Genomic DNA, 25,000 nt, shown 5'->3' on the forward strand with positions numbered 1-25,000 from the left:
GAAGTAGGTATAAACACTGTAAGGCTCTTAATTTACAAAAGGAAATAAGGTTTATAACAGTAACTAGTCTCACTGTATACAGGTACTGTCTTACAGGTACAAGATACAAAACATACTAAACAAATATTTACCAGTCAGCTACAATGCATGACTTCCTTATAGCTAGAGGAGAAAACAATACTAGTATCCAACAACGCCACAATACACAGTAATTGATAAAACAAGTTCACTTTTTAATAGTGAATATCATAAAATAATAAAGAACAAGACATACTGCTTGATTCTCCTTGCAAAGTTAACCCTGCTGTAAAGAATTAAAAATGCAGGTTGAGCCTAATCTCTTACGTCTCACTGCTGCAATATATCTAAGCACACAAATGAGATTTGGAAAACCCTAAGGTGAGCTGAGGTCACACAGCTCCTACCTCAGTTAGGGCAGTATTTGTCACAATTTACAGAATTTGAATATACCTAATAGAAGCCCGAGCCAACAGGTTGCTTTAGTTTCCATCTAATTTTAACTATATTTGTTCTTATTTGTGGGGAGGATATGGTGCAAGGGGATGTGAGGCTACTTTTAGTCATTTAAAATGACTTTTATCACTAAAAAATGCTTGAATAGCGTCTTCTGGAATGGTAAGAAAACCCAGATTAAAAAGACTTTTATTCATCCTTTTCTAAGGCATTACAAGTATTTGTGTGTCTTGAGATATAAGGGCCTTTTGAAAATGTGTTTTTTTACTTCATTTTTTTTTCAAACATAAATAAGAATTGAAGAGAATCATTTAACTGCATTTAAGCTTAAAATTTCAGACTGTTCCTTCAGAATTATAAATGACTATGAGCTTTTGATGGACGTCCTCAACGTCTTTAATCATGATATGATGCCATCTTCATCACCTCCACATGATGCTGGAAGAGTATTAATTACGATATTCTGTCCCTTATGTTGTTCCCAAGAGGCTGCATTTTGTGCTCTTGTGTATCTAGCAGATACCTTCATTGCTCTGCTTTCCTTGCCACATTTATAAAATTCTGACTACAGAACTTTTATTTTTCCCAAATGAGCTCAGTTCCTTCAGGGTGGTGCCCAGGTTGTTTTTATTACATTTTTGTGGTTGGAGTGCAGCCACTGTACAAACAAGGAGGACATCGAGAAACATCCATTAAAAATGCACTATACATTTTAAGATATTAGTTCTTCCTGTGCTGTAGGTTTTAAGAAACTCCTGTTTTGTTCAGACAGTTAAAAGATCATTTTGATCAGTAATTTGCGGAACACCTTATAGCTTAGGTGATTAATGAGGATACAAAAATTTTTATTTTGTCAACTATACTTTCCTCCAGATCAACAGTAAATCAAGATCAAAATCAAGCAGTTCAGTTCTCTATGCAAAAAAAAAAAAAAAAAGCTTTTTTTTTGCCGGTAGCCTAGGAGCACATCTTACAGAAAACCCTGACATACTGATACCTCTTTCCGGAAACCTAAACAAAAGGATTAGCAACACATAAGCTCTTGAAACTAACATTTCTCTCAACTTTAGAATTTGTAGTTTGGAATCAAAGTTGAGGCAAAGTTGAGGCATGCTGGTACGTGATTTAAAGGATCTTACATTTCTAATATTTTCTTAAGTGCATCCTGAGAAGGAAGTCCCAGGACTACATAAAAAACATATATGAAAACAAAAAAACCCCACTTTTTTTACCATAAGTAAAATTGGATTTGAGCACCTATCTTTTTAGTTGCTTAAAATTTTCTTATTTTGAAGATTTTCAGTATAAGAATGATACATCCCAAGATATTTATTGTATATAGAAGGCAAAATATTGAGACTGGTATGTTGTATTATGCAACTAATATGAAAACATACATACATATATATTTAACATATATATATTTAAATACATTTATTTGTAAAATTCTGCACTATCACTTTGGTATAAAGTGGGAGCAGTATACAGGGGACAAATGCCCATGTGAATTGCTGAGTATTTAAACATAAATTCTGAAGAAATAAACACATATGTCATGTCTTTTCATTAACAGCTATAATACTCAAAGCCTAATAACAGTTCATAGCTTATTGATTTCTGACTTCTGATGGAACCTTATTTATCTATTATATAATTGAAATCTAAATTTTAACTAAGATTAGTGTGGTTCATTGATGGTCCAATCCTAGGTCCAGAATGAGTCAGTATTTTTATTATTGACATGGAGGATAGAGAACATGGTTTTAATTTGACAGATGACAGCAAAATGAGAGAAAATACAAGCACATTGGTGAAGAGGATTAGTTTCAAATATGTGGGATACTGGAGAAAAACAAGATAGAAGTTTAGACAATATTGTCATTTGAAGGAAGGATGAAGGAAGTATGTTCTCTTTTACCTGGTTTAACAGGATAACGTGATAACAAATAAGCAAAAGATAATAAACAAAGAGGGATGGTCTTAGATTACTGCAAGGAAAACTCAGGTCAGACACTGGAATTAAAAAATAGTACAGACAGTGAAGTGTAATCAGGTTGCTTGGAGAGCCTTGGAGTCCCCATCGTTTGAGGCCTTTATGAGCAGGTTAGACGTACATCTGTGAAAAATTAGCTAAGTCATCGCTGATTATTTGGTAGGACAAAGGGATGATGACATAAAGTTGTTTCCTTCCTTTTTTGTTCAACGCTCTATTGTTACTATGTCATGTCCAAATATCCTCATCAAAATACCTGTGTCATATTAAACAAGTGCTGCCAAACTATACCTCTAACCGAGCTCAAGACTAACAACATACTGTAACACAGAGGATGTGAAGAGATGCCTCCAGCAGTAACAAAATAAAATACGGCAATGCAGAATTACTTCAAAGAGCTTTCTGGTAAAGATATAAGTAAATGAGTATAGTCATTTCCATGGGTCAGCTCCTTTAAAATTGGTGGATCTGCTGTTACAAGAGAGAATTTTTCTTGTACCCCATCACTTTCAAAATTAAACTCCCTGTGAGAGGTCTTTCTAATATAAAAGAAGAGGTCTTTCTAATATAAAAGAAGGATTCTAATGAGTTGTAGAGCTGCCAGCTCACCTCAATGCATTACTTTTTCCTTTCTCATAGTTCACATAACATGAAGTTCCTCTGTCTCCACGGCTGCCTCAAACATTCACTCTTCTGCATGCTATAAGGGTTTTCAGTGTGCTTTACAGATACACTGAGATTTTTCTCTCTCTTCTGGACACTGGCATACTACAACTTCCAGTCCTCATATCTTCAGTTGTATACTATATCCTTAAGGACATCATCATTTATAACATTTAACCGGAACAACTGCCAGGTGCCAGGAGACAGGTAACAGTTGCTGGACACTTATGGAGGCCTCATGAAGACTGTTTGCAGGCTGCTGGAGAGGGCTTTTGAGGCTTCAAAGGAAAAAGAAAGATAACAGGACAGGCAGCTGAGGGATAAATATATACCAGGAAGGACTGTATAAAGTAACTTCCAAATATTTAGAAATGAAGCCAAATTCCCAAAGCCTATAGTAATGTGTCTGATACAAGGTGAACTCGTCTTTGAGTTTTGCACAAGTTTAGCCTGAGCCTTGGGAAAATTTGTTCAGTATAATAGTATAATATAATACTAAAATCCTGTTAAAATCAAGGCAATGGCAGCAAAACAAGTGTTACATTCAACTTTTAAACAGTAGAATGTGTGCTGCTGCTGACAATAAAACAAGCAGATCCTATAACTGAGTACATGACTTCTTAATTAAATTGAGTTGAGCTGGTGTCAACAAGGAGAAAAGATACTTGATACAATATTCTCAATTATGGATAGTATGTTTTCTACAGAGGTTTCAAGTCACATCAGTTTTAATGTAAGGCAATACTGAACCCAGCAAAACAGCAATAAGAAGGCAGGACAACAAAATATAAGTAATTCCAACTAGGTTTGGATTGGTTTAGTAGAAATCCATGTGCTCATTCCAGATTTTGAATAGAAAATACTATTTTCCTTGGAAAAAATTTGAAGTCAGACAATGCCTTTATAACAATAACAATAGGCATTGAGTTTCTAAAGAGAACCTGAATGCTTCCCTTCTACCAAAACAGACAATTAACAATTTTAGTTTCTCTGTATTTCTTTCAACTAGCTTAGCTTATTTCTCATCTGGATATGTTTTAAAAAAAAGAAAAGGAACAGAAAAAGAAAACAAAAAAGAAAAAAGAAAGCAAAGTTAACAAAAAAGGGTTGTGTATTTAATTTGGAAAGCAGCAGGGATAGCTCTACAATCTCTCCAAGATTCTTAGTGGAACAAATTCTATAGTTCACCTAAGAGTCCTCTGAACATTCAGAATCTTAAATGTCCTGGCAAAATCAGGTAAGGAAAAGTGCTGTGGGATGTCATGATCAAGAGAGAGATGTAATTTCTCAGACAGTTAAGTCAATGTAATGACAGGCATTGAAAAAAGACTCTGCCTTTGGCTTTGTATTGAAGAGGTAGTACACATCAGGAGAGAAAAGCTGCCTAGGACAACGTGTTTGTGAGAGTTTTGTAGCCAAGCATATGGTCTGCAGCAAGTCATGTAATTTTTGAAGATTTTTCAGTGCATTTTTATTCCATATAGGGGGTTACAATAGTCAGTCTAAAATCCAGGGCTTTTTTTTTTTTTTCCTACATTGCAGCTGGAAGTATTTTGTATTGCTATGGTGACTTACGCACCCAGTAACACTAGGGAGTTTCTTACATTGGTATCCAATAGCACTAAGGACAACAAATTAGATAACGTCTTGAAATCCCTCCCAAGCTTATTTCCTATGCAACTATGATTTTGATACTATTGATGCACTGGTTTTCCTGGTGATTTCTTGTAGAGGTATATAAGAATGACAAAGCTTCTGGAGCTGAGCAGAAGAAAAAGTTCTCCCAAGGGAATCTTTGGGACTGAACATATGTGGTATGAGAAACTATGCTAATTATTTCTTCTAAGGTTTTGTTTGCTTGTTAAAGTAATAGAGGTTTTTAAAAGTTAGAAAAAATATAAAATTAAGTAGCTCCCAAAGAACTTTAACCTTCTCCCAAACTAAATGATGGGACAACTTGATACAGTTCCACATTTCCAGTGTAACCTTTAATGTTAGACACCTGCAATTTCTGTTTCCATTTATACTTACTGCTGACACTAGCCTCAATTCTTTCATGCTGTAGGCATCCTGAACCACAAGTACGATTTTGTTTCAGTGACATATAGTGTTCTGTGTACGCTTTGAGAGAAGATACTAAAAGAGGCATAGATACAGAATTCTTCAACCTGTAGAAGTCTGAAATTTCGTAAATCCAAGTCAACAGGGCAGACTATTAAAGCACATAGAATACTGTAGCTGAAGTAATTCTTTCTGCATATTGCTATATTTTAGTGTTTGAAGAACATTTTCAATCTTTATCTCAAGCATCTTCACTTTCTAAAGACTTTTCTGTATTAACATCAAACATTTTATAAAATATTTTCCCAACTTAACCTGTTGAAACACATATTATTTAAAACTTTGTTGTTTGACTTATTTTTAAAGCTGTGAAATTCTTTAGACTTTAGTCTTTAGACTTAGTCTTTAGACTAAGGAAACATTTATTTCACCAAAAATATTTGGTGAAAAATATTATCACTATTGTACAGATGTATTAATTGGTTTGTTTGGCTTTTTTTTTTCTAGTAGACCAGACTAGTAGTGCCTCGGCAAACAGATGGAGACAAATCCTACAGTATTTTAACACAACTACTTCAATATATTATTTTGTCTCTTTACAATTTCATGCTATTATAAAAAATTATATTTCTTAAGTAGAGGTGAACTGTTTATTGACGTGCATATGTATAGCCATTTATGGAGTTACTAATCCAAATATTGAGAAAGGGAAGAAAGCATATTAGATGAGTAATTAAATACAAATTCAGTAATGCTACAACTGTCACAGAATCCATTATTATTTTTCCTTGAGCACCAGGAATCACTTCCCCCACGTATTTATCACATATAATGAAATGCTGAAGAAGCGCTATTATTTCTAGATAAAATAATGCCTGTATGTAAATCTCTAGCTTCAAGCAAGAACAGGAGGAAGGTTCTATTGTTCCATCCTCCTGTCATGCGGCTGTGGGTACGTCACCTCATTGCAGTGAGGAGGGGACAAAGCAACAACATCCTGTTGGAAGAAGACTGGAAATTTCACGCCTGGAAAAGCACTGCTTCTCAGTGGGGGCTTGTCTTGATGTGCTTTTCCAACCTGTTACTTTTGAATGACAACCCTTCCAGCCTGGGCCATCTGAGAGCCGTATTGAGGAGAAAAAGGAAAACAGCAGCCTTCACTCAATTGCCGTGTGGGGGCACAAGGAATAACTTCAAGACAGATTTCTTTTTGTTTCTGTCTGACTCATCACAAGGGAGTTCAAGCTTACTATGGTGGAGCTGGGAGTTGCACTGACTTGGTACTAAGAGGGAAAGGAAATGCAACAGCTCTGGCTGGCAGCATGGCGGACGCATCTGCAGACTCTAATAGCAGATATGAGACAAGTGCACTAGAATAACTGACGATTCACTGATGATCAGTGGTCACATGGTGCCTCTGGCGTGTCAGGTAGGATGAGAGCAAGAATGAGTTTGGGTAAATCTATCACTGTTTTTACAAACTGCAAGACTAGAGACTTGATTTCCTATTTATATTATATTAGGTGTTTATATTTATATTAGGAGTTATCAGTCACTGCAAAAGAAACCAGTGCTCTTCGTATCTTCCCCTTATCATTTTAAGATAAAAGGTGAGTCCCTTGGGAAAAATAAATAAATAAATAAATAAAACACAAAACCCATCATTAGCAGCTGCACAAGACTGGTCTTTTACATTCAACTTTTCTTTTGTTACACTCTACAAAGATGTAAAATCAGTTGTTGCTATTTGTAATATCCATCCCTTCAGTGAGCACCTGATACGATTTTACTGGCATCTGTAACACAAAATCCAGAGCATCTTTTTCCTCGAGCATGTTGCTAAGAATTTCCTTCTGCTCACTCTCCCATTGTTTAGTCTTTAGGGAGACATACTCTAGGATCATAGGGTAACTCAGGTTGGAAAGAACCTCAGGAGGTCTCTAGGCCAACCTCCTCCCGAAAGCAGGCTCAGATGCAAGCTCAGATCAGGTTGCTTCAGACTGGTCTTGAAAGCCTCCAAGGATGGAAACTGCACAATGTCCTGGGGCAACCTGTTCCACTGCTTGACTGTCCTCATGGGGAAGAAGTTCTCTTTATATCCATTCTGAACCTCTGAACCTTGTTTTATCTTATGCCTGTTGTCCCTCAGCCTATCAACATGCACCAAAGTGAAGAGTCTGGATCCTTCTTCTCAATAACCTTGTCCTATGTACTGGCAGGCTGCTGCTAGGTCCCCCCGAAGCCACCTCTCCTCCAGGCTGAACAAGCCCAGGCTCAGCCCCTCCTCACAGGGCAAGTGCTTCTGCCACCGACCATCTTGGTGGCCTCTGCTGAATTTTCTCCAGTTTACTGATGACTTTCTTGTATTTGAGGGCACAAAACTGGACACAGTATTCTAGATGTGGTCTAATGATTGCTGAGTAGACAGGGATAATCACTTCCATCAATCTACTGCCTGTGCTCCCCTAAATACAGGCCAGGATGCTGCTGGCCTTAGATGCCAGGGCACCCTGCTGCCTCATGTTTCTGCCAAGATCCCCAGGGCCTTCTCAGCAAAGCTGCTCCCCAGGTGGGCAGTCTCCAGCCTGCATCATTGCAAGACATTTTCTTCCCAGGTGTAAGATTTAGCATTTCATAAAGTTCCTGTTGACCCAGTTCTGGTCTGTCCAGGTCCCTCTCAATGGCAGCCCATAAGCACATCAACCGTTCCCCCCCAGTTTGGTGTCATCTGCAAACTTGAGAATGCTCTCCATCCTCCAGGGCACTGATAAATATGTTAAACAGGACAGGTCCCAGGAAATCCTTATATCCCAGGAGAAATCAGGGAACACCATATGCTACCAAGGTGTGGCAAATGGAAGCCCAGAGCAAAAGGCAAGAACAACTACTAATAGACATGAAGATCTATCATGAACACAGCAGAAAAAAGCTACTCTGAGTGGTGATGTACCTGTAATATGGGAGTTGAGGGGGACAGCCAGAAGATACACATTGTTTCCTGAAAATTTGAATTAAGTGACCATATAGTGTTATTTTAAAGAAAAGAATATGTCATAAGCAATACAGAGTGTCTGAAAAGGAGGACTAAAGGATTAAGAAGGCAATTTAATGCTTTGATGCCAAAAATCTCCCCCCAAAAGAAAATTATTTATATCTTTTGGAATTTAGGGGAACACAGCAGGGAATATTAAGACTTTACATTTTTATTAAAAAAAAAAAAAGGTTGAAAAATCACTTACAAACTAATTGGGTAACAGGGCATTCCCAATTATTCCTGCCATAACAGAGAAGTCATTTTCTTGCTTGTACTGCACAAATAAAAAGGTTCCAGATTTTTTTAATTTTGCTAATCTTGTAGACTGCTAAGACTGTAAAAATTTTCAAAGATTTTATAAAAAGATTTCAGATCTGGGAGAATTCTTTGTCTTATCTGGGAAAAAAAAGAGATTTTAAGAAATAAAATTGAGAAATAGGGCTGTAAGCAGCCACAAGAAATATCAGAGGGGAATTAAGAGTGACTGGGAGTGATCTGAAGTCAGAATGAAGAATAAGGGAAAGCCAAAGACACAAAGACAAATGATTTCTTGGAATGAAAGTTCTGCCACTGATAAAACTAGTTAGATGAAGGAAGAGCAAACACTTATTTCATAACATGAACGAAGGCTAACAGTGAGAATTTTCCAAGATTCTCTACTTGATTGATACTTTGAATGTAATTATTAATAAATACCCCAAAAGAAGATATAAAGAGAGGTAACAGCACAATATATTAGATTAGTCATATCTAAAGTGAATTTTGACAAAACGAACATAGCTATGTACCTGACAATCCATGGCAGATCAATTTAATTTAGACAAATACAAGAAAGAAAATAAACTACCCTTGTGTATCTTTTTACTGTAGCCAATCAGGAAAATGTATTATGCTAAATATTTCAGTAACCTCTCTGCTTAAAAGGTCAAAAACCAGTGTGTTAAACTAACCTGGGAGAGAACAGTGATAGTGAAAATAATATAAAACACACTTATATACTTGTGGTATGCCCTTACTTCAACTATTGTGTTCAATACTTGATTACTTTTCAGTTATTACTCACTCATCTTAAAAGCAATATAGCAGAAACCAAGAGACAAACAACAAAGATGACCTATGGCATGGTAAACATATCTGTAGGAGGAAACATTAAATATGATAGGAGTGCTTTGGATAGATTTTATCTAGCTGCCATTGAAGTCAACACAGAAGAAGCAGTGGCAAATATGACTAAAAGTGGTATGCTAGAAATAGGCAAATAAGGAAAACATAGGAAAAAAGACAAAAGACAAATGCTCACACTTCTTATAATTAATAACTCATAATTAAAAGTCATCGAATCTATTACAGCATCTTGTGTGATCATTTTATCACTACAGTCATCCCACTTCTAATTTCTCTTTATGATACAAATACATAGCGCTACTGCTAAAGAAAAGTTAGAGTAAGGAAATTAAGTAATTGACAGATTTGTTGATGCCCTCATGAAAACTTCATTTCCCTTTAAGCAACCCCCCCCCCCAAATCCTAGATATCTTTCATAAAAAATGGGTGATGAAAAAACTTACATATTTATTTCTTAAATTATTACATTGATACATTATTACATTAATGACCAGGTCTTTATGAATGTTTTTTAACCTGACAAGAAAATGCCAAGGCAATAAATAGGCATTGAAATATTTTCAGCTGTGAAAGTTAAAAATACTCACTGCAAAACAATCATATGAAATCTTTCAACTATAGTTAAAGAAAAGATTTTACTGGAAAACTGACATACTAGCAATACATTTTCTTTAAATTTCAAATGAGGCACAATTAGCCCTTCTTAAGGGATCTGAATTTTTTGGAATCAAGTTCTGATTAAGAAGATGACCTCAATTTTTCTGATTCTAGTGACTGTTACTAAAATTCTCAGCCCTGACATTGGCTTGCTCCCTTTGGTGCCTAAACAAATGCATTTTTTCTGTGATATAACCACAAAAAAGTAGAAACTTGACTAGAAATTAGCTTAGGGCACAGGCCTCTAAGTCTTTCAAATCCTCAACTGCATGTAATTCAAACGTCAAAAGTTAACATGTTAAACAAATGGAAGGATTAGGCAGAAAGAGCACAGGAATTTTTAAGATAAAAATTGAAAGAAAAATGACAAAGTACCAGAGATTTGAGGGTCTGAATACTTTTTAGGTTGTTGAAGAAACATCCAAAAACCAAGCCAGAAAACAGCACAGCATATGAAAAGAGGCTATGAATTGGGCATGCTCAATAATATCTAATGGTTAGGAAGTTTTAAAAATTGATTCTTTTATACAGAAACTTAACAGCAACAGCTAAATATCTCAGTGCTATTTGGTGAGTAGAGTAGGTAAATGTTCTCTATGCAAAAATTGGAAAGCTATTCAAGGATCCAGGAAAAGCTGAGGAAAAATTTGGACTGCACTATATGAATTTTCATACACCACAATATACATACAGGCTACATAAAGCTTTTTTCTATTTCTGCTGAAAATTTTTACATCTGTAAAGACTCTGATATCTTGGGAAGCATATAGGTAATCACATAGATAGCATGGGACAACAATGCTAAAAATAATTTCCTTTTACTAACATTTCCAGCACATTTCTGTCAGATTTCATAAGCTAATCATCAACATTTTTCCACCTTTGCACCTAAAAATTTGGTTCTGATCCAGCAACAAGGGATTAAATAGCATTGCACTTACAAACAGGCCTAGTAAAATTTTTCTTTCCCTGGAACAATTCTTTACTGAAAATGTTAATTCACAGGTATGTTTGACGGGTGTATTTAAAAACTTTCCATGTGATGTTACCAATACGTTTCCTTTTCCTATGCTAAGTTTCTTGGAGCATTGCTTTTTATTTTATTTTTTCAATGTTTAAGTGCTAGGAATTGAAGTGATGACTAGTTTTGCCTGCTAGGACAACTCTGGGGAATGGCCAGCCCTTCAATCTGCTTTTTGCTGAATAGTTGATGACAGCATTTAACAAGTAGAACTGTACGGCACACTCGGCAGAGACAAATGGGTCAAACTGACCTGTGTAGGACTGTCTGCACTGAGCCCTAGCTGACATTTCTTGCATTAGCTAAATCTTATACTCACGATATATTTTTCTTCAAGGCCAAGGTTCATTCAATTTTAAAAGTAATAGTGCTTAAAGATATTTAGCTATGACAGCTGTTCCAGATTACAAAGTAAATGGACTCGGACAATCTCAGCTAGCATCCAGTGAGAAATGGCATACCTGAAAAAACCTCAACTTTTTCAGATTCATCGTAAGAATCACAGAAAATAGGGTTGGAAGGGATCTCAGGAGGTCATATAGCCTCTGTGCCTTCATCTGCTCCCCTCTTCCCCAAAGTGGGATCATTTATACCTAAACCACTCCTGACAGATGCTTCTCTAATTTGTTCTTAGAAGCCTCCAGTAACAGAGGTTCCAGTCTAAGTATCTATTCCAGCACTTAATTATTTTCCAGTCAGAAAGTTTTCCTTTTTTCCAGTGCCTACCTAACCCCTGCTTGCTGAAATATTAATCAATTATTTCTTGCCCCATTCCCAATGGACATGGACAAGTTCATTCCCATCTTCTCTGCACCAGCTTTCTGAAGACTGTCATCATCTCCACTCTCAGTTTCTCTCTTCTCAACTAACAAATATAATATTTTTAGTCCTTAGTTTTCAGAAGAGGCCCATCTCTCTTCTGTATTACTGACATATCATGCAAAGCCAAGGGGAGGAGAACAGTTTACAGCTAGAAGTTTCAATTGTCCATTGATCCCATCTTCTCTTGAAGGATGACAGCATACAAATAAGTCCCAAAATGATGTGGCCAAGTCACTTGCTCCCACAGCTCTTCTGTTTGGCATATGATGCAGTTCCAACCTACTTGTATTCTTTGAGAGTTATATGTGGCTCAGGACTGATCACCCTAAATATAAGCCATGAGATTTTTTCTTCCATCACTCTTGTTCCCCTGGACTTTCTCTAAATTTGTCACACCATTTTTGAATTGTGCTGTCCAAGGCATTCTCCAGTTGAAGCCTTATCAGAAGAACTGGCCGGAGTAGAAATATTACTTTTACATACAACGTTCCTGTTTATGCATCCAAGTATGCTTTCAAAGCCACATACCTTTGTGAGCACATATCCTGTTAGTGATCTACTACAATTCCTAGCGTCTTTTCTTAAGAATGACTGCCTATCCAATCACCACCACCTCATATTTACACCTTACACGTAATGCTTTAAACTTGTTCCAACTTTTCTCAGAACATTTCAACAAATTGTTAACAATATCTGAAAACTAATCATGCCTTCCAAAGGCTTACATCCTCCTCCCATTCTTATGCTTTTACAAATTTAAGGTTTGGACGTGAAGAAGAACACATGGCTGAAAAATAGGGCATATACACAAGGCCTCGGCAAGAAAACACAAGTGCTTTCTACCTGCAGACTGAGTTGATTAGGGAGTATCTGAGAAATCAAGGAGCCTAGGTTAATATATCCTGCCTCTTAGCATATTTTGGCTGGTGGTTAACCCAGACTTCTGCTTCACACAGTGGTATGTTCCAGCCTAATGAAATATCCACAGTGCAATACCTTGTTCATTACAGCATCTGTAAATATCCAACTACAAAATAAAAAATATATGTTTGAAATTGTAATTACAGCAACTCCAGTTGGATATAAAAGCATAATCATTCCTTTCAAGATGACATAAATAAAAGAACATGCACAGTAACAGAACACTATACTTGATGGGTGCTTATCTCAAGGTATTTCACCATTACCAGTGCATGGTTTCACTGTAGGTATATTAAATAAAAAGATCAGTCTAACGCCAACTTGACTGTGTCAAACACTTCACTGAACAAAGTATTCAAGTAATATACAGCTTTCGTTCAAATTGCATCTAAAGATATTTTTCAAAACTAAGCAGTTCAGTCACTAACTAAAGCTTGTAAGTGTGTTTGTGTGTGTGTGTGTGTGTGTGTGTGTGTGTGTATAAGGTGGTTTTTTTGTTTTACCTTTGTACAGCATTTATCACAATAGGCCCCCCAGTCCATCCGCTAATATTGTCCTATAATAATAAACCACAACAATTTTGCTAAATTTTTCATTAACAAAGAGAGCACTAGAAGACTTTTTTGGGGCATAAAAGAGAGGTAAACAAAGAAACACATTATATAAGACTATGCCTGGAATATTGCAAACAATTCTTTTAACACCTGCACATAACATAAACCCAAATTAAGCAGTGTTATGGAATGACTGCTAGAAAGATGAGGAGACTAGACAGTCTACTGTATCAGAAACAGCTTGTTTAGCCTACAAAAATGAAGATTGAAAGTTTCCACACATTTGAGAAATAAACAGGAAGAATGAAAAAGACTGTATAAGCTAGAAGATAAATTGATAAAACTAAATAGGAATGTATTTAGTCTGGAAATGGGAATATGACTTCTAATCATCAAAAGAATGAAGTTCTGCAAAGGCCTTCAAATCTGAGATGGAGCAAGATTATTTTAAGTAAGGAATTGTATGAAATGGCAGCCTACAACAAGTCCTATTTCCTGCGTTCTTAGCACAAGGGAAGATTAAAACTCAGAGAACATTTTTCAGCTATGATGTTTGATAATGACAAGTTTGCAAGGAATGAAGCAAAGAGAGAGGAAATAGGGAAAGAAATAAAAATTAAGTTGGGGGAAGTCCCTAATTACCAAGAGTACTATTATCACAACGTAATACTGCATCAGGAAAACATTTTCCCTTAACCATATCAATCAGAAGCTTATATAAGTCATTGAAAAAGATTAGCGAGAGGTCATGATCATGCAAAAGTTCTGCAACATCATCAGTAATGGGTATGAGGGAACAAATGAACTTGGTAAACCTGGGTAAAGGAGGATCGCTACTTGATTTGTTCAGTCTAATTTAAGAAATACATTTAATGGAGTTGTTTAGTTGAAGAAAACCATTAAAAAATCTGAGAAGTACTGCGGCAGTAACCCTAACAGAGACTACATTGGGGTCTGTACTACGTGTAAGCCTTGCCAACACTGTTTTAAATCATAGACTGCTGTTAGATGACAAAAGAACGTTTTCCTAACTGCACTTTGCCAGAAGATTGTGAACGGTGCTTTTGTACATGGTCTTCACTATGTATATTCATGCCTCTAGTCATCTTGAAATTTGATTACTTTAATGTGCTCTACACATGCAATTTCACATTGAGATGAAGCCTTTCTATAAACTCATTAAAGAAAAATTGGGCATGAAAATTTTTAGCCTTTTAAAATTTGTGAAGTGCCTAGAGTTTTCAACCAATTCTAAAGACTAAATAATAGAATTACCCGTTTCCAAAATAATGATTTTTCAGTGGCTCTCTCCTTACTGGTCATTATCTAAACCAATATTAAATTACTGGTATAAACAGTACCAACTGGATATTATTGTAAAACTTTATTTGGTTATTTACATGATATATAAATCTAAGGACACATTTTGGACACATGTACCCCCTCCCCCCAAAATATATATTATCTAGAGAGAAGGAGTCCACTTTCAAAAACTTTTGCTTATAGTGTTACATCTACTCTAAATCCAAAGGCAATCATCAAAGGTTGATAACATTTATAAGTATATAAGCAGTTTTAGAAATATATAAGCTGTTTTAGAAATGTATTGTTAATGGCACTACTATCATCTCAGTTTTACTGTTGTACAAAGACAGGAATCTCCTATGTACTAGATGTATAAGTACCCAACCACTTTGCAGAGAAAATTTGGGTGCACAACTTCAAACACATTTTAAACGTCTGTAAAACTATTGAGGATGCTGCATTTTCTTATACAGACTCTTTATGTGACAAGCGTAAATACCTTGCCCATACACTGAGAATTCGTAACAGCAGTGCCACAAAGTCTGCAGCAAGACAGCATCCAAAAAGATTCTGTGAAACCCCACAGGAGCCTACAAACGTCTACAAGCCATGCTGTGGGGATCTGACATGTTTCAGCTGAAGGCAGCTGAAGGCACTGTATCTCTGGAGTGATCTTTTTGTCAAGAGCGTTGGGAATGAACTGTAAAAGCACAACAATTGGGGCTGGAATAATGTAAAGAAGAAATAGCAACTATTGATCCAAAGTAAGAACATGTAACATTTAAGAAGCTAAAGAGGAAATGATAAAGGACTGGAACATCCATCTTGAAAGATAAGAAAATTGATGATCAGAAGCAAAATACAGAGAATAAATGAACTGAAAAGTAAAGCAATACAATCTCAAAAAAATAGAAGAATATAAAAATTTAGTGAAAAGCTATGTCAATGGGAATGGTGAAATGTATTATTAATCAAAACATCATTGCATACTTTTATATTAGTGTCCACATATGACTGGCTGTGAATGACCAGTGGGGAGGCATAGTCACAACTCAAAGGAGTTTACTGTAGAATGATCGATAAAATCAGTAAAGATAGCAAAAATTTTTAATGGTAAGAAAACAATATGATAAAATATTGAATGACTGGATTTGCCTGTCACTTTCAGATGCTTTACAGTTTCAAGCAAAGCCAAAATTATTTCACTGCTTTTTCTCTCAATGGAGTTTCTTTCTATTGGAATATGTTCAGACAAAAGATCCTATGTTTCTTAGCTGTTACTCTTTTCATATAAAAATAAAAATCAACTGTTGCCACAAAGTCTCTTTGCCCATTATCTTCCCCCCCTTATGTTAGGTTTATGAATAAAAATATGTGAAATGAAATTTCCAACAGGCATTAAAATATCAGGTGATTAGGTGAAACATTTTTGATGAACAAGGATATCCAGAAATGCTGCAATTGCTACTAACTTTGTCAGCTCAATTACATGCTTCTCACCTATTTAATAATGCTTGTTACATCCATGTTAATTGATGTACTTCCAGACTTTATTTTCTTATACTCTATGTCAAGCCTTGTACAATGAATGAGAGACTTGGATCACTGCAGCCTCCTAGAACTGAACAAGCCTCCAGGGTAAATGCAAAGAGATCATGAAATGGGACAATGCAATGATAACAAAAANAAAAAAAAAGAAGGAAAGACAGGGGATTGGAACATTATGAAGTTAAAGAAACAAGGGAATGAAAGGGATTAAAACTGGAATGATAGATAACCTACTGTAAGTGGTGTGAAAGCTTAACAGTGGGGGACTGGAATAATCAGATATGGGAACGACCTGACAATGGAATGCTTTCAAACTGAAGCACCTCAAAAGTAAATGATCTTAGAGCAGAATAATCACAGTTGCCTCTGGGAATAAAATTTAAAGATAAAAAAGTTTGAAAAAAATAACAAGTTTGATGATTATGCAGATAGAAGTGCAAAGAGAAATGATCCAGTCAGGGCAAGAGTGGGAAAGGTAAAGAAGTAGGGTTGGGAACGACAGCAGAATACAAAGGAAATGGGGATGGAAACCACACATGGTTGGAACTCGTCCTTTCACAGACAGAACTGAAGACGAAGGACTACACAGGAATTGTTCTTTTTTTTTCTAATTTATCTCAGATTCTCTCTTATTCTTGTTCATTTGGGCAAAATTTCTTCTTTCTCATAACAACCTGACACAACATTTTTTAGAAACAGCTTTAAACAGCTTAGGATATATACATGTCTTGACATGCAGCTTCAAACAATTCCAGTCTTCAAAACAGAGTACAGCATTATAGCAGCTCTAAACACAGAGAGTCATAAACGTGGCTGGTTATAGGAAAAAAGTGACTCTTTTAAGACTTGCTTCTGTTTTTCATTGTACTTTAAAAAAAGCATTTAATGATTAAAATTCTAGAAAACAGTATGAAATTCATTATCTCCAGGATTCTGGATTTGCTGTTAAGAACATTTTGTTAAGATTATTTTAATATATCCATTGGGACTACATTAGTGCTGTTGTCATCAGTCTTCATTCTCATGAAGTATGAACATGGAGAGTACACGATGACATTGTCCTTCCACAAAACCTCATCAGAAGAATATTTAACTTCCCCATCTGCTATGTGAACTCCTCCCACTCCTTACTAAATGAGCAGCCATGAGTTTTAACAGAACGGCATAACCACTCCATGATTCCCTATGTCAAGAATACAGTCCTCAAAGTTTTCTGCTGACTAATTTCTTCTTGTTTCCTCAATTGCTATGGACAGCTTTGCAGTTTAAAATTCTACTTTTTCTCCCCAAATTTATACAGTTAAGTAAAATGGAATTTCACATGATGAATTTGCCAAAATATGAACACGTGCACAACAGATGCATAAAGTGTTCTGGTAGCAAGCCACAGTGGTCCATGCCAGTTGCAAGAATCATTGCAGGGTGATCAATCTAGTACAAAAATACAGACAGAGGAGAAAAATAGTCGAACTTCACTTCCAGCCCTGTTATTTCCTTTTGCTGAGAGAACTATTGAACCTGTAACTGTTTCAACTATAATGGAGATAGGAGCTGACTTCATAATGATCCTTGTCATTCATTTACAAATTTAAACTTACTGGCTCTGATTGAACTGACTTTCAAATCCCTTCAAAACTCTCCAGGAGTATACGAGCCCTGACATACAGGTTAAAAAGAAGTTGTGTCGTTGCTAATGCATGCACTACCATTACCATCCCTGAATATTATTGCATGTCTTGTCCAATGTTATTACTGCTTCAGGGACTATGAAAGTTTTACACTTTTTCCAGTTTCCCATATCCATTAGGTTAATTAGGTTAACACAATTGTTCGGATGGACTTTTTTTACTTTACAAATCCACATTTATACCATAAAGATGTGTACTTTTTCTATCTGTGATTTAAACCAACGCTTTTTTACCTTGCATATATGCTGCTAGTGGTCATGGCTCCGCTACAGCAAGGGTAGCTTTTTATGCTACAGCTGTATACTTGAACGTAACTTTTTTTTCTGGTGGGCAATCATGTGATGACCAGGAGTTTTTTTTTTTGTTTTTTTTTAAAGTTAAGATGCCAAAATTGATGAGTTTACATGTCTGCTAACTAAGCAAACCAGTCTTTTGTGTTTACTTTTGATCCCATGGTAGCTGCATCAGTATGGGACTAATGGGACTTTCCTCTGGCCAGTCACCTTGGTTAGCAAGAAAAACTTGAAGAGTTCTCCATTCTTTGCAGTCTTTCTTAAATCTTTTTTTTTTTTTTTTTTTTGGCGGGGGGGTGGGGATCAGTAGTCACAGCTTGGCAGCAGAATAAGGCAAGAACAGTAGTATTCTTTGCATCAATATGTTGGTCCATTTACTTTCAGAAACAGTAGGGGCTACAAACTAATAATTTTTATGAAAGATAAGCAGCATCTAGTTTTGCATAAATAATGATATTTTAATATACAAAATGTCATAACCCTCTGCTGTCTGTGCTGCTATTAATCTGAAACTTGTAGCTTATCAGCTAAAACTTACAGTAATTCTGGAGAAGTATTCCAAGTTCAAAAAAGGAAGGAAGAAACAGTGTTAAGTGTTGATTTAAATGAAAAGATAATTGTTTGACACATTAGAGGAACGTGGAATTTTGTACAGAACATATGAACATGTGCCCACAGTGACACAGAACATATGCCCACAATGAGTAATGTATTTTCTCAGTGAAGATTTATGTCAGGGGAGCACTTATGGTCCACAAGTAAACCTACCAGGAACTGGATTTGAAGACTAAACAAAGGCAGAACTTGGATTTACTATTGTTGAAACAGAGAAGGTAAATCTAGGATTTGGGATCCCACTAGTGGAATGCTTCAAGACCACTGATTTATCATTTTTCATCAGATTGGAAATGGAACCTGGGAAGGCAGCAGAAAATTTCAGATGCCATATGTAATTATTAGCATATTAAATTTCTTAACTAACAGGTCATGGTTATACTGATCACCTAAAACTTACCTCAGTATTTTCAACAGAGACCACTATGTATTTGCTACGTCTAAGAAGAATAAGAAATGCAGCAGATTATATATCATTACCCAAGCAAAAGTGGAAAGCTTTTAAAGTGCCAATGCCGTAAATACACTGACTGAGATTCACTTCACTTAATACCCATTTAAATGTTGGACATTTAGTTGAAGTTGTATACCTGCTGCATCTCTCTAGTCAATGAACAGAGACTGTTTCTTAAGCGGGCTGATTTACCCACCTACATTAGATAACCTGTCTACAGATTGGATAAGCTGATCACTATAACTGTTCTCATTACTGTTTCTGAAAACCAAGTGCGAAGAACCAGGTTCAAATCCAAATGTGAAATAATTTCCCCACTTTCTGACACTCAATATGAAGTATTGCAACAACAGACATTTCTTTGATAATGTTCTCATGCTCAAAGCAAAGAAATATTGACTACTGAACATGCACTTGCAATTTTTATAATCTGACAAATTTATGCTACTAAAAAAGTTAATATGAATGTACCATCATCATATATTTATCTGATAAAACTATACACCATACACTTCTAACAAAAATGTGCCTGAGATGCCTGGCCACTGGGACTGTTTTCCTGTTTTCCCGCTGATGGTCTAATACCAAACATATAAATATTTGGGTAAGCTCGATCTAGAACCCAAATCCAGCCCCTACCTGACTGAATGCTCTGCTTTCTAAATTGTACACATCCTCTTGCCTGTTCCCCTCACACCTTGCCTCTGTCATTGCTGGCTGCTTTCCAGCTTCAAGATGACAGACAGTGTAACTGCTCAGCGTATTCACGGTATGGTGGCTAGTATACTTTCCTTGGATACAGGAGATGCAGGTTTAATCTCCTTGAAGATTAATAGACCCATCTACTTTATAGGCAAGTGCTCTAATTATCATCATGAAGAACACTTGTCTAGGGGAGAAGCACCCAGACTTCCTGGGTGAACTTTCTGCAGGAGATGCAAGTAAGCAGATGGTAGCAGTAAAATAGAAATTATTTCTAGTTTACCAACTATTCTGTATTAAAAAAAATCAGGATTACATAATTTGTGTCAGAAATGTGAAATTTAAATTTCATTTCTCTTCATTTTTTGCTACAATCCTTATTTACTTCACTTCTGTCATGCTTTCCCTATGCTGTTCTTTTCTCTTTTTTTTTAGCTAATGCTCTTGCACCAATCAAAAACAAAGTGCACTTGTATGGACATGGAGGCAAGGAAGAGGCCCCCTCTCTTCCTTTGTCCTCTGCCTCCTGCACAACCCTCTCACTTTGCTGACTTTTCAGACTTCCTTGTAGACTGCATTCCCTTTTTCATACTCTCTGTTCCCTCAGTGAGCAAAAGGCAAAAACTTCCCAAGTGAGCAGATCTCTAGTCATAGCCTATAGCTTTGGGCTGACAGTTCATGGTCTGATAGCAGCCCAGTAATATGACACTAAATTAGGTGCAAAATATGAAAGAGCATAGCCCCTTTCTCCAGTGGGATCTCAGTACATTTGCATTCTGTTGCTTCAGTCTATCAGGTACTAAGCAACTTGTAGTCATAAGTTTCAAAAGAGTCACCACAGCAAGTCCTGAAACTGCCAATTTTTGACAAACGACTAACTATGTGCATATCCTATAAATGAGAGAGGAAGACTGAATACTGAGTTGAGATGTAACTCAAATCATTTGCCTTTTTTATAGACAAGAATTGCTACAATATGCAATTTCTTAGCCATAAACATAACTATACAATGCAGCCATATCTACATAATCATATGCATAGATATCTCAGTTTATCCAGCAGTATGTCAGACAGCGCACAGTATATGTAAACATATCTGCCAAACAGTTACAAAACAACTTTAATAGCAAGTGTCATTCTTTTCTGTAAAGTAGCTGTTTTTAACACACATGATCTAACTCTTGTTTGCTCTTTAAAGTTTTATTGTCTTGGCATTTTATACAGGAAGAGAGCATTAGCATACTCAGGAGAACTGCTAAAAGTAAAAGGCCTCAAGCTACCCACTGCATGGTTGATAGCATAAAGCATGGGATATAAAAACTTTTGTCTGATTGCTCACTTTACTTGTTTTAGAGTAGTGTTACTCTCAAGAGCATATATTCATGTTCTTTCTACTTCAAGTTTTATTACTTCTTTTGTATTATTTAATACATCTAAAGACACTTCCAAAAGACAAATTTTTCCATTTTGAAAAAGTAATGGTTTGGAACCTGATAAAATACATTAATGTTCACAGTGTATTATTTTCAAAGGAAAACAGAATAAATGTATAATAAAACAATTAAATGAATGACAATAAACATTTCTATATGATCATGAATATATGAACATGCCAAACAAATGAAAAACTTGGTAAAATATTTCTCCAAAAAAGGTCAGATAGAAATGGATTCTCCAGACACCAGAACAGAAGTAAAAACAGAGTTTGCTCTCATTTACTATTATTCCTAAATATCCCACTCTAGAAATTAAAATGAACATTAAAAATGTGAAAGAGAAAATTGAATAAAAAAGGCAAATCGGATCAGCTATGTTAAATACAGAAAAAAACCTGAGAATTGTATATATACATTAAAAATCATCCTACAGTAAACATAAATCTAAGCCTGCTTAGATATCACACTGCTAATTATTATATAAATAACCTGGGAAACAATACCTCCAAGATACATGTTTTACTATTTACTAAACAAGAAACTGCCACATTTGACACCACTGATTAAGGCCAGGCATTTCTAAAGCTTCAGACACATTTCTGAAATCCACAATACATCAATTTTTAATACTTCCACTCTCTCAGCTCCATTAAAAAGATGGTAGGGGAAAGATTTTAGAGTAATTAATGATATAGTTAGCTGCTAAATATTAATAGAAATCGTAGTCTTGCATAAAATATAACATATAAACCTTGCCAATACAGATGCACCAGTAATTAAAGTTGAATACGTAATTACACTGATTTATAAGACAGGCAAAAAAGTTACACTTTACTGGCTTCTATGTAAACTGTGGGCAACAGTTAAACTTTGCATTTTATGGTTTATATAAATGGGCAATATCTCCACTACAGTTCATAAATGGTTTAGAGACTCATAGTTAAGATTGCAACTAATTCCAACATGAACCTTCTGACTACATGTTACATACCAAGCTGTGGAAATGATGGAAATAACCACACAGAGAGAGATCAAGCCTCCTGTTACATCCAGTGCTTGTAAGCAAATTGAAGAGATTAAAAAAAAAAACAACTTATACCAAAGGACCTCAAAGGATGGTAACTACACAGTAAGTAAAGAAGCAGGCACCAACATCTATTTAAATGTTTGGTTTCAAACACATAGTCCCAGATGTTTCACTTACCTATGTTTCAAAGCAGTTTTGAGTAATATTGTGTCTTAGAGAAAGGCATTTTTTTCTTGAAAGTATGCTAACTGCACTTACATGTGAGGCTGAGGAGAGCAGCCCGGACTGCTATTTCCATTACTGTCAATGTGATCCAGCGAACCATTGAGATCTTCATGGACTGCCTGCAGTAAGCCACTGGATGCGTTATTTATCAATCCTGGGTTACTAAGCAATGGTAAACTACTCTCTGCCAGTGCAGCCTAGCAAAATGAAAAGTAAAAACAAAATTCTCAGTCCATAAACATATAGGCCACTTTTATATGTTCACACACAACTTTGTGCATGTACATGCACAAAGCTGCTCATTTTGGATAGCTGAAAAGGTGGTCAGAAGGTTTTTGTAGCTTTTCCAGTTATTTTCACGTTCCAAATATAATAGCATCTCTGTTTTGGGTTTACTGTTTCTCTTACGTGAGTTTCATTATTTTCCATTATAAACTATGTTACAGTATTCCTAGCACTTTCTAGTTTTACATCATTTCTTGACTTTGAATTACATTTAACCCCTATGCCCTTCCACACAACGTATGGCTCCTTTATAATGCAGGCAGCTGCTATACTTTAAAAAATGACCAGAACTTAACTCAAAATAAAAAAGTCCTGACATTTGCCTCTTTTGCATAAAAATTATGTATTATAATTAAACTTTAAAGTTTTTGCCATGAGCACCATGTTCCCCAACACTATGATGTGAAATCATTTATGACAGCTTGGATAAATATTAATGCATATCCACATGCATTTGCAAAAGCTTCTATCAATCTAACATTTGCAGCAAAACTGAGTGTTCCAGATTTTGCCACAGGGTGTCCTTCTTGCTTCTTCACATCAAAAGTAGCATGAATAAGAACTAGTACTTGCAGTGCTAGGTAATACAACTTACTTGGATGATAAACCCAACTATTAAGAATGACCATAATGTCCACATAAACATAAATACAGGTAACTGTATACCATAATAGCACAGGAAATAAAACATGTCACATGTAAGAACATAATGAATATGTGCAAGGAAAGAGTAATTTAGTATTTTTACCTGCAAGCTTGCATTAAGAGCTGCTCCATAGCCTAAGCTGGTGGGTATGTTTTTCACTAACGTTGGGCTTCTGAAAATAAATGATTTTTCAAAGTTTAGAAAGCACGCAGAAATCCTGGCTGGCTCATTGGATTAATGCATTGGTTTTTCAGCTCAGAAGACCAGAGATTTAAAAGGAAAAATGAAATGAAGTTGGGGATGAAGGGGTTCAATCCACCAGAGCACAGTGATTTACTCATAGCACAAAAACAAATGCTTCGTAATTTGACCCACGTGGAATTTTGCTCTGCAGAGCAGCTCAGTCGCGAACCGGAAGGGCTCTAACCTTCCTGAATGAATTTGACAAAGATGGCTTCAAACTTTGGAGAACGCCTCCCCCAGTTACAATTGCCGGGTCATTTGTTTTTTTTTTTGTGTTCTGAACTAACACTGACACAAATTTGATTATATTATATACAACTACTCTAAGGTGCTGAATAATAAGATGTTACTCTTCGCTGCCGAGAAACCATGACCAAACATCAATGTAGAAATGAATAATTGTAAATAAACAACACAGCGGATCAATTAGTTTCCAGCAAGTTAAACACACGGCATTTAAAATAGTCTAGAAATACTATATGCTATACCACATAGAATTATATTTTCAATAAAATTAAAGGCCTAGGATGATGTCAGAGGTCAGTGGGGTGGCTGTTTACAAACAGATCCATTATAGAAACAGAATTCTTTCCTGCAAAGATAAACCTCCAGCTTTTCTCTGCACCTTTGGTATTCTGAATGGTTTTATCAAAACTAATTATATACTCTCAAGGAATAAAAAGCATCCACAGAACCAGTCATGGGATTAATCTGAAAGTAGGGCAGTAAGCAAGCCAAAGGTCCTCCTGTGAAGGCTTCTCATGAATACCACCCTCATCAAGAAGATATTTTTGAGGTCAGTACTGTAGGGTATGATACCTATATTCCAAAATGACCTTGAACAACTCCCTACTTCTGTCAACGGTTTACAGTAAAAACAAGCTCATTTAAAACTCTAACACATGGACAACATATGTACATAGGACTATTTTTAACATATGGTAGAAGAACTTATGGTAGATGGAATTAAAATGAAAAACATATGGTGAAATATACTGAAAAAACAAAACTATTATCGCTTTCCTCTGCAGCAAACTATATGGGAAAGTCAGGCAGGCAAGGAATGTACAGAAAATAACATTTACCACAAAAACGAAATAAATGTTAGCTCACTGAAGAGAATGCACCAGCATAGCTATTAGCTTGCTACGTATTGTCCACATAAGTGCTTGCTTTGTCTGTCAGGTTGTAGTACACAGAGGACTTGC

The 25,000-nt window shown here is 35.9% G+C and overlaps 1 protein-coding gene across 5 annotated transcripts in view; it reads right to left on the reverse strand.

Moving 5' to 3' along the window:
• The window catches only part of FOXP2 (forkhead box P2), a 64,219-nt gene that overhangs the window by 7,395 nt on the left and 31,824 nt on the right, over positions 1 to 25,000 (reverse strand). For all 5 annotated transcript variants that reach the window (XM_026090749.1, XM_026090750.1, XM_026090751.1 and 2 more), the window contains 2 exons: positions 23,652 to 23,721; positions 22,652 to 22,815 (listed from right to left, as the gene is read on the reverse strand). In XM_026090749.1, the coding sequence (XP_025946534.1) occupies positions 22,652 to 22,815; positions 23,652 to 23,721 (234 nt within the window). The remainder of the gene's footprint in view (positions 1 to 22,651; positions 22,816 to 23,651; positions 23,722 to 25,000) is intronic.

Source organism: Apteryx rowi, unplaced genomic scaffold (genome assembly GCF_003343035.1).
Source record: "Apteryx rowi isolate R43461 unplaced genomic scaffold, aptRow1 scaffold_878, whole genome shotgun sequence".
Taxonomy (NCBI): Eukaryota; Metazoa; Chordata; class Aves; order Apterygiformes; family Apterygidae; genus Apteryx; species Apteryx rowi.